The 25,404-nt window shown below is 39.3% G+C and overlaps 1 protein-coding gene across 1 annotated transcript; it reads left to right on the top strand.

Annotated features, from left to right (window-relative positions):
- Positions 1–1,798: 1,798 nt before the first annotated feature.
- Positions 1,799–23,948, top strand: sugt1 (SGT1 homolog, MIS12 kinetochore complex assembly cochaperone). The gene is made up of 13 exons (XM_036557210.1): positions 1,799–1,933; positions 2,020–2,068; positions 2,959–3,049; positions 3,520–3,589; positions 3,801–3,871; positions 4,839–4,892; positions 8,057–8,085; positions 8,685–8,710; positions 8,868–8,964; positions 11,235–11,342; positions 21,366–21,462; positions 21,602–21,774; positions 23,085–23,948. The coding sequence occupies exons 1-13, from the start codon at positions 1,920–1,922 to the stop codon at positions 23,184–23,186; spliced, it is 981 nt and encodes a 326-aa protein (XP_036413103.1). The 5' UTR covers positions 1,799–1,919; the 3' UTR covers positions 23,187–23,948.
- The last annotated feature ends 1,456 nt before the right edge of the window (positions 23,949–25,404 follow it).

Raw genomic sequence — 25,404 nt, 5'->3', positions numbered from 1 at the left:
ATTACTGACAATTGTAACGGTTGAACGTGACTTGTTTGTTTTTTATTTTTTCGTTTTCATACATCTCACTTTATATGTTAATGGAAAAAAGCCTGTACAATGCTTGTGGATAACAAAGCCATAATAATAATGATAATGTCTCTACTTATTATATCTTTGAAGATGATGGTCTCATTTTTTGCTTATATTTGATGCAATATCTATGCAGTCGAGGGAGATGTCTTATTATCTGAACTTTTTGCTGACATCATTGAACATGAAAAGATTAAGAAGCTTTTTATATCACTCTTTGATTTTGATCCATTTTATATTGCAAACGGTTGTCGAGTTATACAGCTTGTATTTAAGAAATAAAATATTAAGCATTTTCAACAAGTTTGGAGGCTTTGAATGATTTCTTTTGTAGTGAAACCTGATAGCTGAAATAACTGTATTATACAACATGATCAAGAAGGTGGTTTCTTGCTGTAGTACACTGTCATTGGTTAGTCTATTAGCTGGTAGAAACCTTGTTTCTCTGCTTTCAAAAAAATGTCCAAAATAAATTTATATACATAAACTGACTGACCACTTTAATAAGTACACCTACCGTGTAGCTACACTCCTAGTCCATTTTATCAGTTTCTATGACCATGTACCATATACATGTACCATGTACAAGTGGATCAGACATGAGTTTTTAAACACGGGGTCCACTCACTGTCCACTCTATTCCACACACCTACATTGTTGGTCCACCTTATAGATGTAAAGTCAGAGACAGTAGCTCATCTGCTGCTGCACAGTTTGTGTTGGTCATCCTCTAGTCCTTCATCAGTGGTCACAGGACGCTGCTCGCAGGACACTGTTGGCTGGATAATTTTGGTTGGTGGACTATTCTCAGTCCAGCAGTGATACTGAGGTGTTTATCCAGCAGCACTGCTGTGTCTGATCCACTCGTACCAGCACAACACATACTAACACACCAGCACCACATCAGTGTCAGTGCAGTGCTGAGAATGATCCATCACCTGTGAGAGTCCTGACCATTAAAGAACAGGGTGAAAGGGGGCTAACAAGGTATAGAGAGCAACAGATGGACTACAGTGAGTAATTGTAGAACTACAAAGTGCACCAATATGGTAAGTGGAGCTGATAAAATGGACACTTGAGTGCAGAAACAAGGAAGTGGTTTGAAAGTTACGGCTAAAATAGCTTAGCATGAATTACAAAATGCAAGTACAAATCCCTCAGATTTCCTTTAAGTAAAATCACTGAATTGCGTAGCTAATAAGAACACTGATGTTTCCGTTTTTCCTTTAGCAAAATTTCTCTGGTAGGTTTAATAGTTTGCTTAATAGAAATGATTTAGCTAATAAATGTAGATATAAGCTAATGTTCACTAGCTGGCTGTAGGCTGATCAACTGCTAAAATGTAATTTAACAACATACAAGGGCAAAAAAGTACAAATAATAATTGTACAGGAACTAGAAATAGAATAGAAAAAATGGAAAAAATTAAATAGGAAAATAGAACCAAAAATAATTGTACATTCACTACAAAGCTTTTATTTTGTGCACTTGATACACCAAAGGCAATTGTTGAATAAGGTTAAAGATGTGAGAAATGAGAAAAATCATTCCAGAAAACTTTGCACTACAGTCCCGAAGAAAAAGGATACCAGGTTTTATTATAGCAGTGGCAACAAAAATAATAATAACAATAATCTGGTCAAATATCTGGGTTAAATTTGTTGTCATAAATGTACAAAGTTTAACGTTACAGACCTGAGCACGTCGTGCTTTTATCTTGTCGGGTGATCTCCCGCGGTACGAGTTTGACAGTGTTCATGTTTACATGGCGGAAGGCGGTAGAGGCCCTTTAGTTTCAGTTTTCAGAGAGAACTTTCTAGACGTTCAGTCACGGAAAGAGCGCAATCATGGCGAGCGACAGGTAGACAACACGCTCCCAGACCTCCCGAATACCTCGCTACAGCACGCCTGTTAATGACATATCACTGACATTTTTTCTTGTTGCAGGAGTTTTACTGACAGTTTCATAGATGAGGACCCGAAACGAGCTCTTGAGGTAATGCTATTAGCCAAGCTAGCTAACGTTAGCTAGCCTGTGTTGCTGGTTTTAAAAAGTCGGCTTGCTAGCTGGCTAACTCGCTTAGGACCGTTAGATACAGGACCTGAAACGTACAGTCTACCTTAATATAACATAGAAGAAAAACCGCTAACGGACTAGCACTGCCTTTATGTAGCACGATCTCCTTCAACCTGAATTGACTGGATGGGGCTAATTAACCGCCAGCTTCTTGTTCGAATTTTCACGTTCCACCTTAAATGGGGCAGAAGTTAACGTTACATTGTAGCACCAGAAAGTAACCGCCGCACCGTTTAAGGTGGAACGGGACAATTGGAACAGGAAACGGACTTCAGCCTCATATTAAGTGGCTGCTAGCTCGCTAGCCGAGGTTGGACAAAGTAATCTAGCTAGGTCTGCAAAGTTGTCCGTGTTTATGTGACACTTTACCAGCTTCGCGGTGTTTAGTTGTTAAATACTAAGCATTTAATTAGCTGGTTTACATGCAAGTCTTGGTGTTGTCGTGTCTAGCTGTAGCTAATATTATTAGCCGGCTAGTTTGCTTTACCTGTGTTAGCTAACTAACATAGCTGTGTAAACTCGCTTTATGTCCACGATCACAACGAATTCACGTTTCATCTAGAAAATTATCAGGTATCGTTAACGTTACAGTGGACAGCAGATATGTTCACTCACTGCATGCACACTGTGTGGGCAGCGAAGTAGCTAGCTAGCTAGGTTAGCTTAGCTACCGTTGCTCAGATCCAGAATATTCCACGTACAGCTGTGCTGGTCAGGTGGTTTGTTGGGTTAAAATATTAATGCTGTCCCTTATTATTGCCTCACTTTAATATCTATTTCCAAGCTGACCAGTTCTGTTGTATCTCTAGGAGCTGAATGTGGCTTTAGGAGAGACAGCGGACAATGCAGAATGGCTCTGTCAGCGAGCTTACGCACACATCCTGCTCCAGGACTACGACAGTAAGTTGTTGTGCATGCTACGTTCTCCTTTTCAGTGCGTTATTTTGTCGTGTTTAAAGTGGTATTTAAAATTTGTCGTAGCCTTTTTAGAAATTATTGTAATTTACAATTCACAAGGAACATAACGCATCTTTATGCATTTGCCTAAAAAGGATTCTTAGACTTGTAACAATAGCAAAACCATTATTGGTGCTATACAGACTCTTTTTAAAAGGTTCTTCAAAGCACCATGCAACAGGATTTCTAATCACGGAGAAGTTAACTATGCAAAGAACCATTAGATTTTTTAAAAGGTGTTTTTGTCTCTGGCTTGCTGTTTATGCACTTGGTCACATGTTTATAGATCTGGCTTGCTGTCTGTCTGTCTATTGATCTGTCTGTCTGTATTGGATATACACATATAGATTTGTACATTTTATCCTATATTACCCATATCATTCACATGGTATATGGCCTTTGTGTATCCTCAGGAGCAGCTGATGATGCTAAGAAAGCACAGCAGCTTCAGCCTGGTATGGCTGTTGCCTTCTTGAGAACAGGGTAAGTGTGCCTGTTCTTGAATTTCCGTTCTGAATTTTTAATTGTACTGTTATTTTATTTTTTTTTATAATGACCAGTCATTTTCAGCTCTGATTTTTTTTTAAAGTGGTGCCCTTCATTAGTTAACATAACCTCTCTGTTGGGGCTTAATTTGCAACAACCTATTCAGAGTATATTTTTCTTGCCATATGCTCATATTTGCTCTCTCCAGAATTGCAGAATATCATCTTAATAACATCAGCGCTGCACACCAGGCCTTTACGACAGGAAAGGAACTAGATGGTAGGTTTGTGCATACAGAGGATGTATGCATCACATGTTTACAACACAAAAAACACAAATAAGGGGAATATAATAAAGATAATTCATCAGTTTTAGAGACCAAGCTGAACTTGTGAAAGCCAAGTATTCTGAGAGATCATTCCTTTGACCATCTTATGCTTATTGGACATGATATATAAAAATCATTTTTTTCAGTACCGAGTATATTGTTTCTTATTGTCACTGACTGACAAGATATTCTCTTTGACAAGTGTGGTGAACCCAGGTGGGATAACGGAAAAGAAGTACTGAACCAAACTAAAATTTTTCTACCAAGTTTAATTTCTGTTACAAAGGCAGTTACCATATTCATTTCAGCAGTGAACTTTGTCCACAGAAAAACTGGGGTACAATGCACCAAAGAAATGAAGAGGTTTGTGATAGTCTTTCAAATAAATGTGTTAAATTGAAGAGGGAATACGTTAAAATTGGTGTGATATATACGCACTTAAAGTTGTATGTGTTTAGAGCATTAGAGCCAGGGAAACTGTTTTGAGAAAACCATACCTATTACAAACTGTTACAGTAGCCTATAGTAATCCAGTGTAGCATAACTGGTAGTCAGTGTGAAATCTTCAATGTACACTTGAATTTTAAAGTAATTTTCAAGTTGAATTTTTTATGAAAAAACTTTGTTAGACAGTTAACTGACAGCATAATCCACCATAGTTTTTCATTTGGGTAGAAATGGAGCCAAGAAATAGAGTCTTACTAAGCCAGGTATTTTGCTCCATCTATACGAAATGGAAATTCTCTTTTATGGAAAACATACTTTTTTTAGGGGAGTTTTAGCTGAAATTTCCATTTTATTCATATCAGACGAGGCTGTCTTAAATCTGCAAGTCTATATGAGCATCTTCATTTAAACCTGGATGTAGTGCTCGTAAGACCTTGTATCACTGCTTTAATGTTTGTTTGTATTTCACAGATTCCAATGAAGCCTTTCAAACGTGGATCAAGCTTTGTGAAGAAAGAATGGCGAGTAAGTATAAACAAAGTTTCTATAGGGAAGTCTGTCCACTCAGCGGCCATCTTGGCAATGCTGCCGGGCAGTTACTTCCAGTCATACAAGACCAGACTCCTATTTTTTAATGGGGATAGAACTATACAACTGAAACTGGAGGCTAAATTACTGTATCAAAACATATTTGAAATTACTGGTAAAATCTGACAAAAACCTCATTAATAGTTTTTAGTGTTTAGTTCAAATAACACAAAAAGTTGTCTGCTTAAATTGTTAATTAATTTTGGGTATGCAGAATCTATAGACAGTTTATCGACAGCAATAGTAATAAATAAAATAAATTTAGCAGTGGTAGTAGTGGTGGGTGATTTGATGTATAAATTATAGCCAGTTATTACAACTAATAATTCAGTCCCTTATTTGTAGCTTGTGCTTGCATTAAATAAACTAATGTGAATAAATTATTGTAAGAGCTAGCAGTAATATTCATGTCTAATTTAGCTTTGCCATGGCTATGAAAAAGAAATGGTGCATCCATGTTCTAACTTGTCTTAAGTACAATGTACTTCATATACTGATTATAATGTGAACTTGTTTTAAAATGTACAAACAGAACTAATATCTTATTAAATATTTGTATCAGTATCAGAAACCAGAAAGTGTTAATTATTGGTTATCGAATCAGCCCAGAATTTCCATATCAATACATCCCTACTGGATTCTCATTTTCATTTTACAACAGTAATATTATCCTGCCCTATGTACAATGAAACTTGGCCATTGATGGATATTTCGGTATGTGGTTGATATTAGCGTAAAGTGCTGTATCAGATGTCCGAGTGAAGAGCTTCACTTAAAACATAGTAGTTTTTTCAGCAGCCAATACTCAAGGTATCAGTATCGGTATACGGAAAAGAAGCAGTGTCGTGCCATCTGCTGTGATGGCTAATCATGGCAAATGTATAAGAGGGAGTCAGAGAAATTATTTATGCATGTCACTCCTTGGTAATACTATGCACTTTGTCATGATTTGTTCATACACCAACAACAAGTCTCCCATTATAGAAGAACCTTCAGTCTGATGGACAGAATTAATTCACTAAATGCAGTGTTAAAAAAAGAAACAGGCCAAACAATTTGAAACAGTTTGCTGGCAAGTAGTTTGGCTAGTGAGTATGCAAGTAGGTACAATAACTAATTTAGCTGAAGTTGTGAGCTAATCTGTCTGAAATTACAGATCAGCTTTAAATCTTAAACATCAGTTGGATTAGCTGATGCGCTAGCTAGCTAGCATACTTGGTATACAAACTACTGACTAACCAAGCAAGTTATTTTGCCTGTTTCTTTTAAATGCTGCATTTACACCATTTGGTGCTCAAGACTCTATTCAGACTCAAACCCCACTTGACTTGGATGCAAACCGCATAGATTCAAGAATTGAGTCTGACTCGAACAGCAGAAATTCAAGACCTGAATCAGACTCGAGCCCCAGAAACGTGAGGCTTGATTTGGACTCACACCCCAGAGACGCGAAACCCGATTTGAACTCGAACCTCAGTGACTGTAGACTCGCCTCGCATAGGCAATTTATGAACATCTCACCAAACCCTGTTCATGGTGATTAAATTAGTACCAACCCTGAACTAACACACTTAGCTCTACTAGTCAGATGTCTCTAAAACCCTTGATTATTTTGCGTAAAGTCTGAATTAAGGTTAGATTTAGGTTTGTATCTATTTGTCAAAAAAGCTCACAGATTAAACAGCAGTGTGTATTCAATGACCTCCACATCACAATGATGTCCATATTTGACTTAAGCGTCAGAGCGTACCCACTGACCTAACAATGTCAGCAGCGTGCATAAAATATCTCGAACATGGGCTGGCTATTCTTAGACACGGCACACTAAAATGATTGCCTGGGGGCAACAAACAACTGGTAATGCGGTGATGTACAACAACACTGTTGAATTTGCCACCAGCAGAAGCTGAATGTTTTTATTCCAAAGCCATTATCAGTTGTTAGCACAGTGTTGCGCGGCCCATGCCGGGAGCAGCACGGGTGTTATTTTCTAAAACGTCAGCGCTGTTCTGGCTCTTTTGAGAAGGTTTAAGAATCAAGCAGCGTGCTAAAAAGGCCTTCTCTGCAGCTGCAGTCGACTTGCCACTGTCGGTCCCCATGCAAAGTTCCCATCAGTCGCTTTTTCTGAGGCTGAATTAGCGTAGATTTCTCATTAGGGGCTCCCATTAAGACCGCTCGGCTAATGATTGTCGTGTTATTAAGCACTACATCATTTGCAGTAAGTATTCGTGGCATGAAGTGTCTACAGTTGATCAAGGTCTTCCTCCTCCCCCTCTCTTTTCTCTGTTGAGGGTATGGGTTATTGTAGATGCTTACACATTACTTTATGCCATAAGTGACATTTATCGTCTGTCTACTCTTTGGCTGTGTTTTTTTTAATCCCCTCTCCTTCCCCCTAGCAGCCTCTGACTTTTCCATACAGATCAAAACTAGATATGCATGGGGATTTTTTTTTTACCCCTTCTCGCTCCCCCTCTTTTCCCCCCTTCTTTTGAAATGCGACCTCATTTTAGGCGCCATTAATGCGCTGTCGGATGCGAGCTCTGTCTCATACTGTTTATGAAAATATTCAATAATTTATGAGACATAACAGCTTAATACTGGGGAAAAAGACCTCTTAGGCTTATATTTACGCTGGCAAGAAATGCACTCGGAATGGTAAACAGCTCTCAAACTCTTTAAGCGTAGGCGTATAGGCGTCGAAGGAATAGTTTGGAGGCTTAAGACTTGTCATAAACAGACTCGAATGCATTAAAACTACTGTATGAACAGTATTGCCTTTGGAGCATCTTAAATCGAGCTCCAATTTGAATACATTATTTTTTTTTACTCTTAGTGAAAGGGATGGGTGTCAGTTTATATCAGGATATACTTTTGCACACTTCCCTCCAGCTGTGTTTTCATTTTATGATACGCATGAGATGACGGCTAGAGTTATGTTTTTTAATTATGCATCCCCATTTGCATTGAGTTCATGAAGTAGAATGGACCAGCTAAAGAAAAGTTGTGGAAGTGCATTTCCTACAAGAAAATCAAAAAAAGTTGAAATTGAGAGAGCTTTAGTTCGTCCATCTAATTGCTATTTTGTTCTCACTCAACAGCACAAAGCCAAAACGGAACCTCAAATGTGGTATGTATGCTTTCTTTGTATGTTGCTAGGAACGAGTACCTCTATTTGTACAGAATCAAAGTGGGATGGCTGACCCACAGCAACAAATCTGACAAATTCCACCTTTTTGACACTGGGTTATACACATGATGACATCAGCATATGATTACTAGGGTTTGTGAATTACCTAGGGTCTGTGATACACTGGATAAAAAAATCAAATCCCCATCAAATCATTAAATCAGTTTATCTTTTTCGTATTCCTTTTACTCCCCTGATCTGTGTTCCCTCCCTTCGCGTCCCGAGTTTGATTTTCTGCGGTGAATAGCAAACAGACTAGCATCAGCCCTCGGGGGTGCAGCAGTACTCAAAGGATGCTCGGAGCATTCGCGTTGAGGGAATTAACAGTGTAATATGCTTTTGTCCATTTGGGGGCACTGTTGCTCACTTTATATCCTTAAATGCACTCCACAGGAAATTAGGTATAAAAGCTAAAAAAATGTCTCAAAACTATTTTGGGTGGGTTTTCATGATCTGTGTTTGTCTTTTTTCCTCCTTGCTCCCCCCCCCCGCCACACACACCTGGAATGTGCAAACACTCAAATGTGCCTCAATTTCAGGAGCAAACTGCAACCCCGCCTGTCAAGTAAGTGTGATCTAAATTACTGGCTCATGTATTGTGATACTGCATAATGCTATATAATGCCAACAAACGCATTCACTTCCAAATTTTGAAGAGGCTTCTGTCGTGGTCCTGCTAAAAATCAATGAGGAGCTCATGATGTACTTCTTTGTTCCCTCAGACATGACTGGTACCAGACAGAATCTCAAGTCACTATTACCATAATGGTAAAGAATGCAAAGAAGGAGGATGTCACCGTCACCTTTGAAGAAAAAGAGGTAACAAGTGATCTTGCTTAATTTAAATGAAATCACAGAAGAGATGTTCGAGGGGTTCATTCATTTTGGAGTGCAGTAGATTAGTTATACCACGTAACTTAAAAAAGGATCTAGTGTAGATTGGGGTGATCAATCCTAGTCCTAGACATCTACCATCCTGCATAGCTTAGCTCCAACTCTAGCACCTTCAGGTAATGAAGGCCTTTAGGGACATGTGAATATTAGAGGCAGGTGTGTTGGATCTGAATTGTAGTCCTGGTGACCTGCACATTTTTGCATTTTCCCTACTCTGTGCTCCTGACCCAGCACACAAGGAACTTGTTAATTAGTTAAGTGAAGGTGAATCAGGTTTGGTGGGTGAAAACACAAAAATCTGCAGAGTGTGAGGTCGCAAGGACTGGGACTGGGGACCTCTGTCTTAAAATAATAGCTAGATCAACCGTGCTGATGTTTCTAATACTTCAACTGAAGCAGGTAGCCATCAGTTAGCTTGATGTAGGGCTGTCATCTAGACCACTTTTGTTGAGTCCAAGACAAGTTCAAGACTATGACTAGCAGAGACCAAGTCAAGATCAACAAAATTGAGTCCTCTTTAAGGCCAAGCCTGAACTAGTCTTTAACTGCTTTCAGTGCAATGAAATGAAACAGAGACAGAATGATTTGGTTTTGAGTTGCCCGAGTATGAGTCACTGTGTGTTGGTGACGGTTAAAAGGGAAATATTTTTTTTAAATGGACTCTGTTGAAACCAGAGACTAAATTTGCAGTGCTATTAAGACCAAGACAAGTTCGAGTGCAATAGCTATCAAGAACAAGACAAGTCCGAGTGCAGTTGCTGTTGTGAACATCTAGAGACCAAGACCAAACTCAAGTACTACAGTGCTATTGCGATGTCATTTGCATGAGGCTGTTTGATTCACTTTCTTTCATTGTTAGCAAAAGTCGTGTTTTTTGACTGAATTATACTTTTAAACAAAATATTTGTTGCTTCATATTTATATAGGACTTGCTGTTTTGAATGTAGCATTTCAGACATAAAAGCAAGATGGCAGTTTCTTAATTGTTTACCTCTGCATCACCCTTATCTTTTCACAGATCTCCTTTAATCATAATGTCTAGATGAAGATGAGAGATTTCACCCTATCTCTGAGCTTTTTTAATCAATTGCTGGCTGAGTTGAGGGATTTTGTTCTCCATCTCTTGCTGCAGAGGGTTGGACAGGCATTTCACGCGTGGTCACAGTCGCTAACGTGCGGCATGCCACTGTGATACACAATTACACGTGTCTGCTCACAAAGCCTTCAGATTAAAAGAAGGAGGAGTGTGAAAAAAGCTCAAAAGTTATGAAAATAACCACTCAACCTCCTCCTTTTCCCTCCCTCCATCCATCTTATTCCTTTCTGCCTAAAAAAAAAAAAAAAATCAAAGTATCGCCCGTTGTTTGATGTGGCTTCTATAAATTAATTACGGAAAATGTGAGTTTTGTGTAATAATTTGGTTGCAAATGAGATGGAGATGAGATAAAATATGGATGTGGCGCTATCAGGGGAATCTGCCCGCGGGCTGTTTTCATGGCTCCCACTGGGATATCCCAGCAGCCCGTGCGGCGGTAATGAGGGGGCCTCACTGGCTCCCTAGCGGCGCCCTGACGGTGCATCGTCTTCCTCTATGACACACTAGCTCTGTAAAGCGGGGGAGAAATGAGGAGGGGGAGTAGAAGGAGAGGAGAGGGGGCGTGAGCAGGAGGCTTAGAGTTGAAGGGAGCCTCAAAGCGAAGCCGCAGGAGGGGTTTCGGGGGCCCTGGAGCCAGGGGCTTCCTCCATCTCCTCTTCTTCCAGTGCGTCATGTGCTCACGGGCATCAAACATGCCCCCTGGCTTCTCCTTCTCCAGGCCTGCAGTGATGCCTCAGTAGAACAAAGTTTTCACGTCTTGCCTCGCTTATATTTACAGATCTTTAATCTTATCGACAGCAGCCGCTACTGCTCTGCAAGGCAAGAACTGCTGCCAGTTGTGTAAAATGGCCAAAAGGGTTTGTAGACGTTGGGCACAGGAAGTCGAGTAGGTGTTAATTGAACATTTATATCAAGTTGTTTTTCTCGATGTGTCTTGCTTCTGTTAGAATACTAATCTCCCAAGTCATCAGCCCACCTTATTTGAAACTGGTGTGTTATAGACCTTGTTTAGCTGTACACTTTGTAGTCTAGTCTGACAAAATGGTAGCAAGGTGTCATTTATGTTTTGTTTTTTTTTGTTTTTTTTCCCCCCTCACAGTTGAGAGCAGACGTGAAGCTTCCATCTGGAGAGGATTACTGCCTACATATCCACCTTCTACACCCTGTGGTTCCAGAGCAGAGCACTTATAGGATCCTTTCCACTAAGGTCTGTCTTAAAGAGTCAGTCATAACTAATGTCAATTTTTTGAAGTGTAAACATATTCATATACAGACAGATGACAAATTGAAGAAAAAAGTAACCTTGAGTGTCTTAGTAAGGTGCAGAACAGCTTGGCATAAATTATACAACTGGAACTGTACTGGAGGGATGGAACACCATTCTTCCAAAAAATGTTCTCTCAATTGATGTGATGATGGTGGTGGAAAGCGCTTTCTAACATGTCAAATGAAAGTAGAAACGTTTCTTCATAGGATAAAGTTGATCAGAATGTACTGATTTGCAGTGACTGTTTCCTCAAGGTGGACAAGTCAGCCTTGCCAGCAAAACAGAGCTGCTTGAACCCCTCACCGTAGGGGTCAATTATTCAGGCCTGTTTCTCTCGCCACACATACACTCGCCCACTTGTGGAGAATATGGTGAAGAATGACTCATCCGATCATATCACTTTTTTCCACACCTTTTGTAGATTAGAGCCTATGATTTTTGCACCACTGACCTCTCAGATGGCCATTTGTCTTTGTAATGAGGGATTTATGCACTGCAACCCTGCTATAATGCCCTTTTCTGTATAGTTTTAGACGGACTGCTCTTGCTATCACAGTCTGATCACATCCAGCAGTGACATTCTCAATCAAATGAGGAACAGTTGCTCTTCTGTTTTCCTTACACATCACACCAATGTGCAAGCATCAGTCATTGAATGTGCACTTTTGACTACAATTTCCAGCACTATTTACTGATGTCTTTCCCATAGATTTAAAGGCAGATGTTGGTCATTGTTCCTATTCAAACACCAGCCAGTGACACATTCTTTGTTGCTGAAGCTCATGAAATCCGTGTCCCAATAATGAACGCTCTTTCAGAGTCATTTAGAGCTTTTCCTCTTGCCGTCTTGGTCTAATTTAAGGTCACCTGGACCTGCTCAGCGTTTTTATACATGCACAGTATGATAGGATATTAATTGCTTAATTGTATCAGTCAGTACACCTATTTGGAAGCATCTGCACCTGTTTCTCCACTAATTTATTCAACTTTTTCCCTAAATTTGTCACCCGTGTGTATATGTGTAGTTGTAATTTGCTAATACAAGTGACTTCTTCAGTTCCCAAATTATGCCTGAAAAAAGCTCTTTTTCTAGTCACACCTTGGTCACTTCAAACCTTAATGTAATAGAGGGTCTTCTGTTATGTTAATGTAGACCTTCTATATGTTGATGTGTCCAACTCTGATGCCTTTCTCTGCAAATATATAGTGTGTGTTAACTACCTTCTGCTTATTTTGTGAGGTTAATTTATGGGCATTTGCTGAATATGCCTCCTTCTCCTCCGCATTACCCACCAGACCCCACCTCCACACACACATCTGCGATCCTCCTGCTAATGGGCCCTGTTTTCTGATTATGCCAAGAGGGCAGAGAACAGCAGCACTCAAGGGTCAATGTACTCTTTAAACTATTCTACTTTTTTAGGAGAAATAATTGGAATTATCAAAGCCTTCAGATTGCTTAAAAAGATACGGAAAAGCATTCTTAAAGCATATGGTTCATATGTCAACTTAAGTCTAAATGCATTTATATGCCGCCCAGCCTGTATCTCCTTTAAATGGCCCCATGACAAATGGTTAAAGTAGCATAGCAGCAAAGGGAGGTGATAAGCTGAGCGTGCACTAATGTGCGCTTATAGACCATTAGAAGCTGGCCGCTCTCATGTTAACGAGTTACTTTTGAAGATGTAATTGCTTTACAGTTGGGTGGGTCATCCTGGGTAGAGTTCACTTGCTAGTTAATGAGAGGGCATCCCAGTTCTCACAGGCATGCTTGCACACATTTAAATGTTAGGCTATTTTTGTTAATGAAGCGAACAAATACTCCATTTGCTGCTCTAGATGGACAGTGTTGCAGATTTAACTCTTACAAAACATGCCATACATGCCTGTTTATGCAGCCATGTTTACTAAAGATGTGGCCAATAATGTCAAAAATACAATGAGATATTTTAACACTACACAACGTTTATCTGAATACTACGTTTTTCAGAAGATTGCAAAGTCAGAACAGACAAGTGCACCAGCAGTGCCACAAAGGGGCTTGAGAGTAGTGTTGGTTCACTCCATGCACTCAGATTTGAAGGAAAACACCAGCAATTGGCACAGGAGATGAAGACTTTGGTCACTACTAGGGTCAAATTTGTGGTTTATGGCTTGACTTAGCAAATGCAGCTTAGCATCATATGCCTTAAAAGAAGCAAGCAAACCACTGTATTAGTTACAGATTGGTTTGTTAATTGAAGGTACAACAAATTGGAATTCAGTAAGTGTAGAAATTAGGGCTGTTAAATGATTTAAGTAATTAATTGTGATTAATTGCCTTCTTTTGTGTGGACAATTGTGATTAATCATAGTCTCATTTGCTCAAGTTTGACCCAAAACTATTATTTTTCTCATTTTAAAAGCAGTGTATTCTGTTATAATTATATAAGTGGACAGAATAAGCTTCAATCAATAATATTATTTTCCATTCATACAAATGCAGGTTTAACATGAACCTGAATATGAAGTCTACAGAATTACTGAAAGTGCTGCATCACTGGTATATTTTGCTAGTAGATTATACTTGTACTTCGGTGTTAAATTCATGCCATTGCAGTAGCTGGAAATAGATGGTTCATAAGATTAAAGTAGGAAAATGTGTTAATGTTAAAATGAGTGGTGTTAACATCACATTAATGCTAACTCACTTAATACAGTGGACCAAATTTAGTGAGAATTAATACTGGACAAGTTCTCATTACTTGTAAAGTAATCTCAACATTTGTCCACCAGGGGTTTTGGAATTTTTCTTGAATCTCCAAAATGTCTTATTTAGCTCTCATTTGGCTTTTAAGACTTAGGCTTTGTAACAGTGCATGTCCAATAGTGTACTGTCCAATAGTGATAATACATAATGTATAAACCAAATGGAAATGTTTTGTTTATTATAAAAACATGACAAATAGGCAAAGTCCCTCTGATAGTAGGTCGCCACTGTCGCACTGTGATGTCATAGGGTTGCAGTATACTCAGTTCACTAAGAAATAAGAAAATAAGGCAATCAGAAACGTTTTTCTCTTGGGTAGTGTCACATTCTAGCTAAAGTTGGAAAGGCTGAATGATATATTTGATTTAAATTAGATATTAAGCTCGCTGTTTCTTGCTCAATGGACAAAAAAGACAGCAACCATTTGATGGTGCAGCAAAATGGCAACATACTAGTAGAAGAACGTTGTCTATTTTAATAACAAATTCCGCTTGGTTTATGCAAGATATTCTAATGGTATCGGACATTGAGGCTCACGTGTCTTAACAGTCAGGGTTCCCTTTAAATGAGCATAAACAGACCACCTATCTTCCTTGCCTCACATTCACCTAATGGTCTCTGCTTGGAGTCATTGCACCCTCTTAGTTTTCCAATAGCTCAATGGCATTGACAGTGTTACCCAAATGAAACTCATTTATTGCGAGAAGACACTCCATTGACTGAAAACCTTCAGACCTATTTTTACTGGAGTTCAGTGTTATTTAATACTAGTAGTTTTGATGGACTGTATCAAAGGTGCAGCCATTGTTGTTGAGTAACTGTTGAATTTCTAGCTTGGGTGGAACAAACAGATTCCACAGTATACGGCAAATAAATGGTCTCAGTAAGAGAGCGCACACACGCTCTAAATGTTTTGCTACCAGACTGCCATATTCATCGAGGGAGGGCTCTCTGGACCCTGGACCTTGTGCCATGGCAACGGTGGAAAGAAGTGCATTCCATGGGTGTCTGCATAGGGTAGTGTAACAAGGGCTCTGTTTAAACATGAGGACTAGAGGGGAGGGAGGCGAAACTCAGGCTTCTTCAGGAGACTCCTGGCACACAGTTGACCCCCAGTGCACCCCACCCCCCCACCAGTGCTACTCACATGTTCACTCTCTCTCTTACTCTCTCGCTCTTCTCTCCTGATCGCTGGACTAGAGCCCTCACAAAGCCCCATTTGTTCCCAGGTCCACTGGGCTCCTCTGGAGCACCTGGATTTAGAAAATACACCGGCATGGCACGTTGCTCAGCACTAACCCGCCAGCGTCAGACATGGCCCACAAGCACATGCTATGCATCCTAATCTCCTTTATGCATTCACCTGAATGCATTATTATTGCAGCCATTGTCGACTGCATCCTGTCTGCTCTAGATTTTTGCAGTGCAGTTGCTTTTTTCCAGCATTGCATTTAGCGTTTTGTGCTGTTCTTGCTAAGGGAGCCTCAGTTTTAAAATGAGCCATTCTTTAGATGTTTGCCTGACCGGAATCATTTATCTGCTAGTATGTTTAAGTTTTTAATGAGCATGCAGTGTCATGCACAGTTCTTAGACATCTGAGAAAATGAAATGATGTTAAGGTCATTTATCTGGGCTGTAAACATTTTTTTAGTAAAGTAGTAACATTAGAATAAATACAAATAAACAAACAAAGCACTAACATTAGAATAAACACTACATTGTAATTTTGTGTTAACCATGTCCACTCCTCTCCTTGAGGAAGCCAACTATTTGCAGTTACCATCCAATCCCTAGTTTAGCTAATCAATCCTTCATTAATCCTTCAAAGCTGTCATAAAATGTTGCTGTTTCTGCTGTTTTATCTACTCTTCTACCCATTAATAACACACTGTCAAAGCCAAAACTGCTGAGATTTTTAAACAGAAAAAAACACAAATAGAAATATGTGACACATCAGTCACATTTAACAAGAATGAATGCCTCATGCATATTTTATATAGAGATAGAAAACACTATAGCGCACAGCAAGTGCAGATTTAAATGACTGGCTTTGTTTTTTTTTTTATTGGGCCTTGTACTGGGCCCATCGGGTACATGTGATTAAATTAATTTTGGTCTGCTGCAGATGGAATTTTAACAAATGCATACAATGACTGGAGTGCACTGAGAAGGCTGGAATTAAACCTGTGTTTTCTGTGTTCTTCTAAATTACTTTATTCTGTTTTTAAGAATTTCAATTTACGTTTTGCTGTGTTAATGTTTATTTGTATTGATTCTAATGTTAGTGTTTTTACAAGCTAAAACACACTTCCTGCTGAGAAATAGAAAAGAGCTGCCGTTTGCACAGCACTGTACATACAGAGATACAGAAAGACATTTCAGGACTGCAAATACTACTACTACTACTCATAATAACATAATAGTAATAAAAATAATAATAACAGTAGTAAAAAAAATCTGAATTTTATAATAATTTCAGCATAGTTACAACCCATATGTGCTTATTTTTAGATTGTTAGTTTTTATTTTTATATTCTATTTATATATTTTCAAAACCTCTAGTAACACTGTATTGTCATTGCAGTGAGCTGAATCCCTTCCCACACCAGCTGCTGGCTGCTTTAAGGATGCATCACTAACACTTGTAGGTTGAGGTGCAAAGAGGGAAAGTATATGCAAAGTTATAAACCAGTTCTGAGCCCCATAGTAGCCTACTGACATTTGTTTTTTAAACTTTCAAAATATAATAATCTAATGGAATGATTTTATCAACTATTATACTCTCACTCGATGTGCGTTCCAGTTTTAAATCTCACCATGATACTGTGGACGTGACACAATTGATTACCGCAGCACACGGTCCCTGCTCAGTTCATTTGCTTAAAGTTCGTCCAGTATGCGAAAGCACAGAGACGATGTGCGTCAGCGGTCTTATGTGTCAGTTGTCATATGTGTATACTGTCATTTCTCATTATGTTTACACGTTCTGTTTGATGTAAATTATAAAAACAAATCTTTTTGCATGATGTCTTCATTCACGCTACGTATATGCTGCTTAAAATTTCAGCACCCCCAACACCTTCTCGTGTCCCTCTTCCTGTATAATATGGAAAATATTTATGGTAAATTGAGATTTTTGAATCTACTGTTGTCATGATATCAAATTAATCTTGGTCCCAGTAATGCCTTTTACAACCATTTTGGTGCTATAATGATTTGATTGTTAAAAAAAAAAAAATAATGTGCAAAAATGCATTACAATCCAGATGCAGAATGACTCTCTCTCTACTCTTACTCTAAAACACGATCACAAAACAGCATCTGGCCTCTGAAACTGTAGAAGTATTGAAGACAGTTGTTTATAATTGTTTGTAAATTATTTTCTGGCTGTTACACGCCAAAAGACAAATAGCCACCACTTGAGGTTTTTTGACCTATGAACCTATGTATAGCACAATTGTTTAAAAATCAATTGTTAAAAAATTATAACACATTACATTTATTTTTTCCATGTACTTAAAACTACACTCCATGGTAGTGCCTTATGAATATGAATAACTTGTAATAAGTGTTGTTTTTCCACTCAACCCCAGTGGAATAAAGCACCAAGCTGATTTAATAAAAGTACTAGTATTAAAAGAGAAGGCATTGGAGAGTCTAGCTGAATAGAGACTTCACTTTTTAAAAATAAATAAATAAATAAAATCCCACTTTTCTATATTTGACCCGTATGGCCTGTGTAGCTCTTTCACAGTATAGCACATCATGTTGAACACTTGTGACCTTGGGTTTTCTGAACACTACCTAGTGGTTTTGTGTAGTTGTTTGTAAGCCTGGGCAATAGGGCCACGTAATGACATGTTGAGAAAGTTCCAGAGAACTACAAACGACCAGTGTACCACTAAACAGCTTGCTAAATATGTTAAGTAAATGTCAATAATGTTAAATAACATGCACATCTGTTTTGTTCACTTTTACTGTTAAAACATTGGGTTATTATGGGGCCTTTAGGCAACACCCTTAGGCAACGGTAGAGTAAATTCCCCACTATCTCTGCTGTGGCTTTCCCAGAGGGAGATTTATAGTCTCAGAAAAACTGGCGATACATTAATAGATAATCAATTTTTTTTTTTTTTTATTTAAACTAGAAGATATTGTGCTAATTATTTTTGAAAATCACCCAGGCCTAGTTGTTCATACTTGTGTGGATTCTGATACACCAGAACTTGCAGGTCCAAAAAGGCAGCCTTCAGACCCCCCTGATGTCAGACCTAGGCATCGGTATTCAGTGATCACTGGATTTTGTGGGCAGTGTAAGGGTGGGCAATATGGCAAAAACGTAACATTACAGTACTTGTATTGCAATATTTAGTGCATTTCTTTTTTTAAGGTTGCAAAGAAATTTAAATTGACAGTTATACCAGCAAAAAAGTATTGCCACATTTAAAAAAAGATGCAATGGAAAAACTATAAATACAATGATTTGCATTTCAGAAGAGAAACAATGTTATTATTGGTTAGTATTATAAATCAATATTATTATTATTATTATTGTATTTATTATTATTAACATTTACCAGTAGTTTGAATTAGCAAGCAAATCCCAGATGTTTTCAAGGCAAGCACAATTCATTACGCTTCAAAGTTGACTAAGAAAGAACAGGAGGACAAACAATTTGTAGATTCTCTATAATTGGTCTACTTTTTTGATGTATGCAGTTGTTCTATGTTTTTGAAGCACTTAACGATATCCATGAGATACTTAAATTACATCACGATAGCGTCATATTACCCATCCCTAGCCATGTGTACATAAATTAACATGATTCAGCAAATCCTAATTTTGAGTAAATCCTCTGAATCCTCTGTAGTTTGACAAAAATGTTGTAGGAAAAAAACTCAGAGATGTTAATTCATTATCTACAACCAAAATATTCTCATTAAAGCTACTTTTATCTTTTAGGATGGGCGCCCAGGTACTTGAACGTCCCAAAGACTTTGAATACAGAGAGCAATCTGACTTCATCGAAGGGCTTCAGAGTGCCAGACTTTGGTGCTGATCCAGGTTTTGGGGGCAGTGAACAGTGAATGATGTGTTGTCGTGTGTATGCACTGTGTAATTAGTCCTTGATCTAACTCAATGGCTTGCTGGCACTCAGGAATTTAGAGATGGATGGAAGCACCAGCCTCTTAAAGCAAAAGCTGTTTTTTCTTTTTTTTTTTAAACCAAAGCACCTCAGGTTGGGTTTTCACTCTCGCTCCAACATGGCCTCAAATGAAATGTCAACATGGAAGTCTGAGTTGGCAAATAATAGGATTTTTACTCTCTGAAAAGCAGAGAGCCTAAGGCTGCTCTCCGGTAGGAGGTGAATTAGAATGTCAAAACTTGGAATTTTGCACTTAATCTTGTTAATGCCAACATCCTTTTTTTTTTTATCCTTGGGTTCTTGGGTGCAATTTCTCATACGAGTGTGTTTATATACAAGTGCGTTTTGGGAGCTTTCTCGCAGGCATTCGTCGAGATTGGGATAAACAAATCAAGCCCTCTCAAATCAAGCCTTGTCCTTTTTGCATGAAGCCTTTAACTCGGCGCTATTATCTTTGTAGTAAACTCAATAAACTTGCCCTCTGTGACCCAGAAAAAAGCCCACAGATTCTCTTCTCTCCACTTTTGCAGAGAGAGGTGGCTGACCTTGCTTGCCATGCCCGTCGGGATGGCAGGATGACAAGGAACCAATTACCAGCTGCCTTATTGGATAGGATGGATGGGGATAGGATAGAAAGGGGACATGATCTGAAATGCTGCTTTGCACACTGCAACCCCGGCGAGTCATTTTCCCCTCGCAAACAAATAAGCAACAGCATCCCTTTTTAATTTCCACGCCTGTCACCGTCTACTGGTTTATTTATTTCTTTTAACGAGACGCCTCATAATCCAAGCCAGTGCACCATTCCAGTCGTCGGCATGTGCTCTCTCTTTCTCTCCCTCTCCCTCTCTCTCCCTTCCACCCCTCCCTCAATTGCTTTTTGGTATTTTGGGGGTTGTTGTGAGTTTAAGAAGCTCAGACGAGGATACGTGACATGCCAGGGATGGCCACCCGCTCACTTAATGGCTGTGACGGTGACAGGCAGGGAGTTTTTTAGGTGGCATGGTGGGGTTTTTCTGCCACCCCTCAGGGTCTTAATGGCACTGTCAGGAAGCTTCGTGGATGCCCGTCAGAAATCTCAGCAGTCGTGCCGTGCCTGTCACCTCCCCTTACACCCAGTCTCAGCAGATGTAGGGGGAGATTAATGTTGTATAGCCCAGAGAAAGAGAGAAGAGGGAGTGGGTGGGGGGGGACAGCCAGGCCCCACAAGTTATCATCTGCCTCATGTAACCGCTCGGCTTGAAACTGTGAAAAGCAGGAGAGGCGTAAAAATGTTCGCTAGCTGTTCTACTCTTTTGCTCCCTTCTTCCATTCCCTCCATCACACTTGCGTGTCTGCCTCAATTTCTTGCTCCATGCTTTCGCACATTCTCACGGACTGTCTCACTATGCCGAGGGTTTTAATTTACAGCACGATTGCCTCCTTTTAAATCAATATTTAAGGCCCTTTGATGCTTTAGCTGCGTCAGTAACACTGACTTCAATTTGGTCCCATTTATATTTTCATTCTCCATCTTAAAGGACAAGCGCTTGATGATAATGCCATTCTGTCAGACTGCTGTAAGTGCCTGTCTTGATCAAGCGGTATTGACTGCTAAATTGCTCGGAATGAAATGAGCGCGTGTCAGGGCCTGCGCCGAGAGATTTAAGAGAGATATCTTTTATTATTTCTTTTTCTCCCTCACCATAACCATTTTGTGCAACCGTACAACTGCCCTTATTTCCTGCATTGACCCCTGCACAACCCCGCTCCCCAGGACGGATTCCCAAATGTCAGTATCACAGCTCGTGCTAACCTTCATGAAAGAAACATTCCCTATCAGGAAGCTGTGCAGAAATATCTTTAAATTGTGTCGACATCTGAACCCTCTCCCTGCAGTTTTCTGCTCAGTGTTGCGCTTCCCTCCTTTGCAAGCTCAGTTGAGCTATAGAAGGGGAACGGGGGTGGTGTTCCACAGCTCCTGTGTGCCCTGCTGCTTCTGTGGCATGTGCCCCTGTCAGAATAGCTCATTGTCTCCCTCTCTACCCAACCTCCCTTCCCCCCCAACCACCCGCCCACCTCCTTCAGGTCGAGATTAAGATGAAGAAGACGGAAGCCATCCGGTGGGAGAAGCTGGAAGGAGAAGGCACCCTTTCCAACATGAAGCACTTCGCTCCCTCTCCGAGTCAGTATCAAAAGCACATATTTGCTCTTCGCAAACAAAGTCGGGCTGGCAATTTCCCATGTGTCATTAAGCCAACCTGTCTGTCTGAGGCTTCTCCCTGATTTCCCCTCTCCCTCTGTTCTTCCCTTTCTTTTTTCAGACCAGTACCCGTCATCCTCCCACTACACCCGCAAGTGGGACAAGTTGGTGGGCGATATTAAGGAGGAAGAGAAGAATGAGAATCTAGAGGGAGACGCGGCACTGAACAAGCTGTTCCAGCAGATCTACTCAGACGGCTCGGATGAGGTCAAGCGGGCCATGAACAAGTCTTTCGTAAGTGCTTAGTTGGAATAAAAGTACCCCTTAATTACATGAGTGTCTCTCATGCTGTAGTAACAAAAGCACTCTTTAGGAACTAGTTTGCCAAGTATGTTCCAACAATAACAGATAATAAGAGTTGCTATATGTTAAAATAGGTGGGCAATGATACTGAAGGGGAATTTGATTGGCTTTTTTAGAAATTACTTCATAATTCAGGGGCTGGGATGTAAACAAAGTCATACAGAGTGGTTTAATGTGAATTTGGTGCATAGAAACTTACTGACTCCAGCTTCTTTACAGTGGTAATGGGAACCAGGGACCTTATTCATAAAACATTCGTATGCACGGATCTGAAAATGATCCAGTGTGAAAACGTACATTTAAGTAGTGATTTATTAATTGTGAATTTGGCATGAAACTGTGCATAGATCAGTGCAGCCTTCCACCTTACTGTCGTGGCAGTGCTAGTGTGCTGCATGCATTAAAGTGCATGACAGGTGGACACTGGCCTTTATTCATCAAGTTGCATGCAATCAAATTTGGTCATAAAATGAGCACACAAATTTCACTGAGTTTTGTTATTCAGCACTTTCATTTTTGGCCTATCTGTATGATGAAACTCACATCTGGTAGGAGTGTGTACGTTTGAGTGTTACAGTTTAACAACATGGGGAAAAAAAAAAAATTCAGATGTCTGGTTCCTGTCACCACCACTGTGAACAGTTCTGACTGAGTTTCTCTAGAACGGAGGATTTTAAATCAAAATGCTATAATTGACTCTGTTAGCTAAGGATTTAATTATGCAGAAATTTAGAAAAATCTGTGGAATTCCCCTCTAAGTATATTCTTTTTAAATGACTTTTTGAGCTTTTCCTCTCGGTATATGTGAACATTTTCTGCCAATTTTCGTTGTATCTTCTGACTACATTTTTAATGGAACTCATGTGTGAGATCTGGAACGACAGGCTGGGACATTACCCTCCAGACCAAATTATTACGATTTAATGAACATTAAGTAGAATATGACGAGCGTATTTGCGATCACAGTGGAAGCTTTGCTCAACTCCCTCTGGGAAAATGAAAATTAATTTATGTGCTGGTCCAATTCTATCACTCTCTCGTGCTTTATTTATGAAAAAACCATGTGCTTTCGTTCCAAAGAGTACGCTGTGGAACTGGAATTACTTATTTCTTATGACAATTATAGCACAATGAGTTTCAGTTTTCACTTTAAATCCTTCTGTTGCATCCTCAAGAAAATGACATGCTTTAAAACAGGGTCTGTAGTTTGCTGAATCTTTGTCACTCTTCAATCTACACAGATGGAATCTGGAGGCACTGTTCTCAGTACTAACTGGTCAGATGTTGGCAGACGGAAAGTAGACGTGAATCCCCCCGACGATATGGAATGGAAGCAATATTAATGGAAAGCTAAACAACACCATCGACTGCTACAACATGGCCCTGTCTTTCCCTTCACTCTGTCCTTTCTTGTTCACGTTTGGCCAGTCTCTCAGACACAAGTATACACTTGGATTAATGAAACAGTTATAGTTTCCATGGGCAGTTGTTTGTTACTAATTAGGCCTTGTCTCTCAATGAGAGTGAATTATGAAATGGAACATTACAATTGGCTCTGAAAGCTACTCTTTATCTATGTCTGAGAACCTGCCCCTAAATGTTTCAGAAGCACCACTCCTGCTCTCATGAATGCTTTTTGTTGCCATGTTTCAACAGTCTACAGCAGTGGTCATGACCCTGGTCTTGGAGATCCATCTTCCTGCAGAGTCTAATTGCAACCACAACCTTCTCCAGATAAAGAACTTCCTGTTAAGTTACCTGGATCAGATACATTTGTATCAGTTAAGATGGCTTGTTAGATGCAGGTTGGAACAAAACTCTGCAGGAAAGTAGATCTCCATGTCTGCAATGTGGAGACTGGTTGAATTCTTTTTGAACATCTCGTACATTTAAAAAAAAAAAAAATCCTTATTGAACAGTTTTTATTTTGGTCATTATTCAGTCTTCTGTTCGGTGGTGGAGAGATACAACATGCTATGTTTTCACTTCTCAAGCACCTGTGCCTCAAGATACATTTTAGCCATTTTTATGATGTATTTGAGGGGTCATGCTTTCCTGAACATGATTATGGACGCACTGTAAATAAATTTTTCTTGGTCTCGAAACAGCAGTTCTCCATTTCTTTCCATATTCATGACGGTTTAAGCCTCAGCCCTATTCCGGCACAAGATTTCAGGCATCCTCTTGAAAACACTTGGAATATGTAATGCAAAGCTTACGCTGAGTACATTCATGATCCGTCAAAGGTTTGGAAACAGACTCAGTCATCTTTATTTTTACCATTTTTCATATTTTCTGAATAATAGTTAATACATCCAAACTATAAAGTAACAGATAAAATAATGCAGAGACAAAATGTCCATTTTAACTTTAAAATAATCTAGTCACTTTAGTCTTGATGCAGCTTTACATACTGCTGGCTTTCTCAGCAGCTTCATGATGAGGCATCTGAGATGACAAGACTGAAGAAGATGAATGTATGCCAAGATGTTGCTGAAAACCATGTTGTGGGCTTATATTTTTGTATACCACAATCAACTTCACTATTTGTATTTGTTGCAAAAACAAATTTAATTTCCATTTCAGCATGAGCATTCAGATCAAAATGTGTCTATGAAAAATCCATATTTATACAAAATACATACAGATATCCATTTAGGAATCCAAACTTTTGAATTGTACTCCCAGGAAAAAACTACTTAGGGTGCAAGTGCCATGATTGGAGTGGTAATCCTAAGGGTACATTTTCAGTATCTGTAGTTAGAAAACGCAGTTGTACTGTATGTCATAGCAATTACATTTTTTAATTGCATATGTTATTTACCTAATTTAAAAAGTGACGTTATGACAATATACAAAAATGCACATATCCCCTGTGAAAGTGAATGTAGTGCAACTTTAAACTCATTTAAGGTACACAGCCAGACCTTGAGGACTATGTATACACATACATGTTCACACCTATAGGCAATTTAGCATCTCTAATGTCTTTGGACTGTGGGAGGAAATCAAAGCACCCACAGGGAGCCTGTCATCAACCAACTAAGCTTCAACATTAACTGCGATGGGTCTGATAAGCCTCCTGAAACACCAGCTCTCAAACACATAGCTACAGTGCTGTGTGTTCTACTAAATCAAGGGGTCCCAAACCGTTTCATGCCAATTCCCCCAATGTAGAGGTGATGTATGCTCTGTGACCCACCAAATATTAAGTGAAATAGTGAAAAAGGCAACAAATTTGCCAAAGAAATGCTGAGCTTTCAAAGGCATAATGTAATAAAACGAAGAAACACTGGTTTTTATTCTTCTTTCAACTCTAACCTTATAAACACAATCAATTTCATTAAAATTTGGTTGGACATTTAATTCTTATTTGAAATTCTTCTTTAAAATTTGTTTTCAGTTAGGTTAGAAGGCTAGCCAGAGCTGTACTGCTGAATATTTATTAGGTTTGGATTTCCCTGGATGGTACAGGTTTTTGGTTGCCTGTCCAGGTGACAAATAATTGTTTTCAAATAATTTAGTTAATTTAGGAATCCAAGCATTTTCATATGTTAGTAT

The sequence above is a fragment of the Colossoma macropomum genome, unplaced genomic scaffold (assembly GCF_904425465.1).
Source record: "Colossoma macropomum unplaced genomic scaffold, Colossoma_macropomum, whole genome shotgun sequence".
In the NCBI taxonomy this organism is placed as follows: Eukaryota; Metazoa; Chordata; class Actinopteri; order Characiformes; family Serrasalmidae; genus Colossoma; species Colossoma macropomum.
The sequence above is the reverse complement of the archived record's forward strand: the minus strand, read 5'-3'. Positions and strand labels throughout refer to the sequence as shown.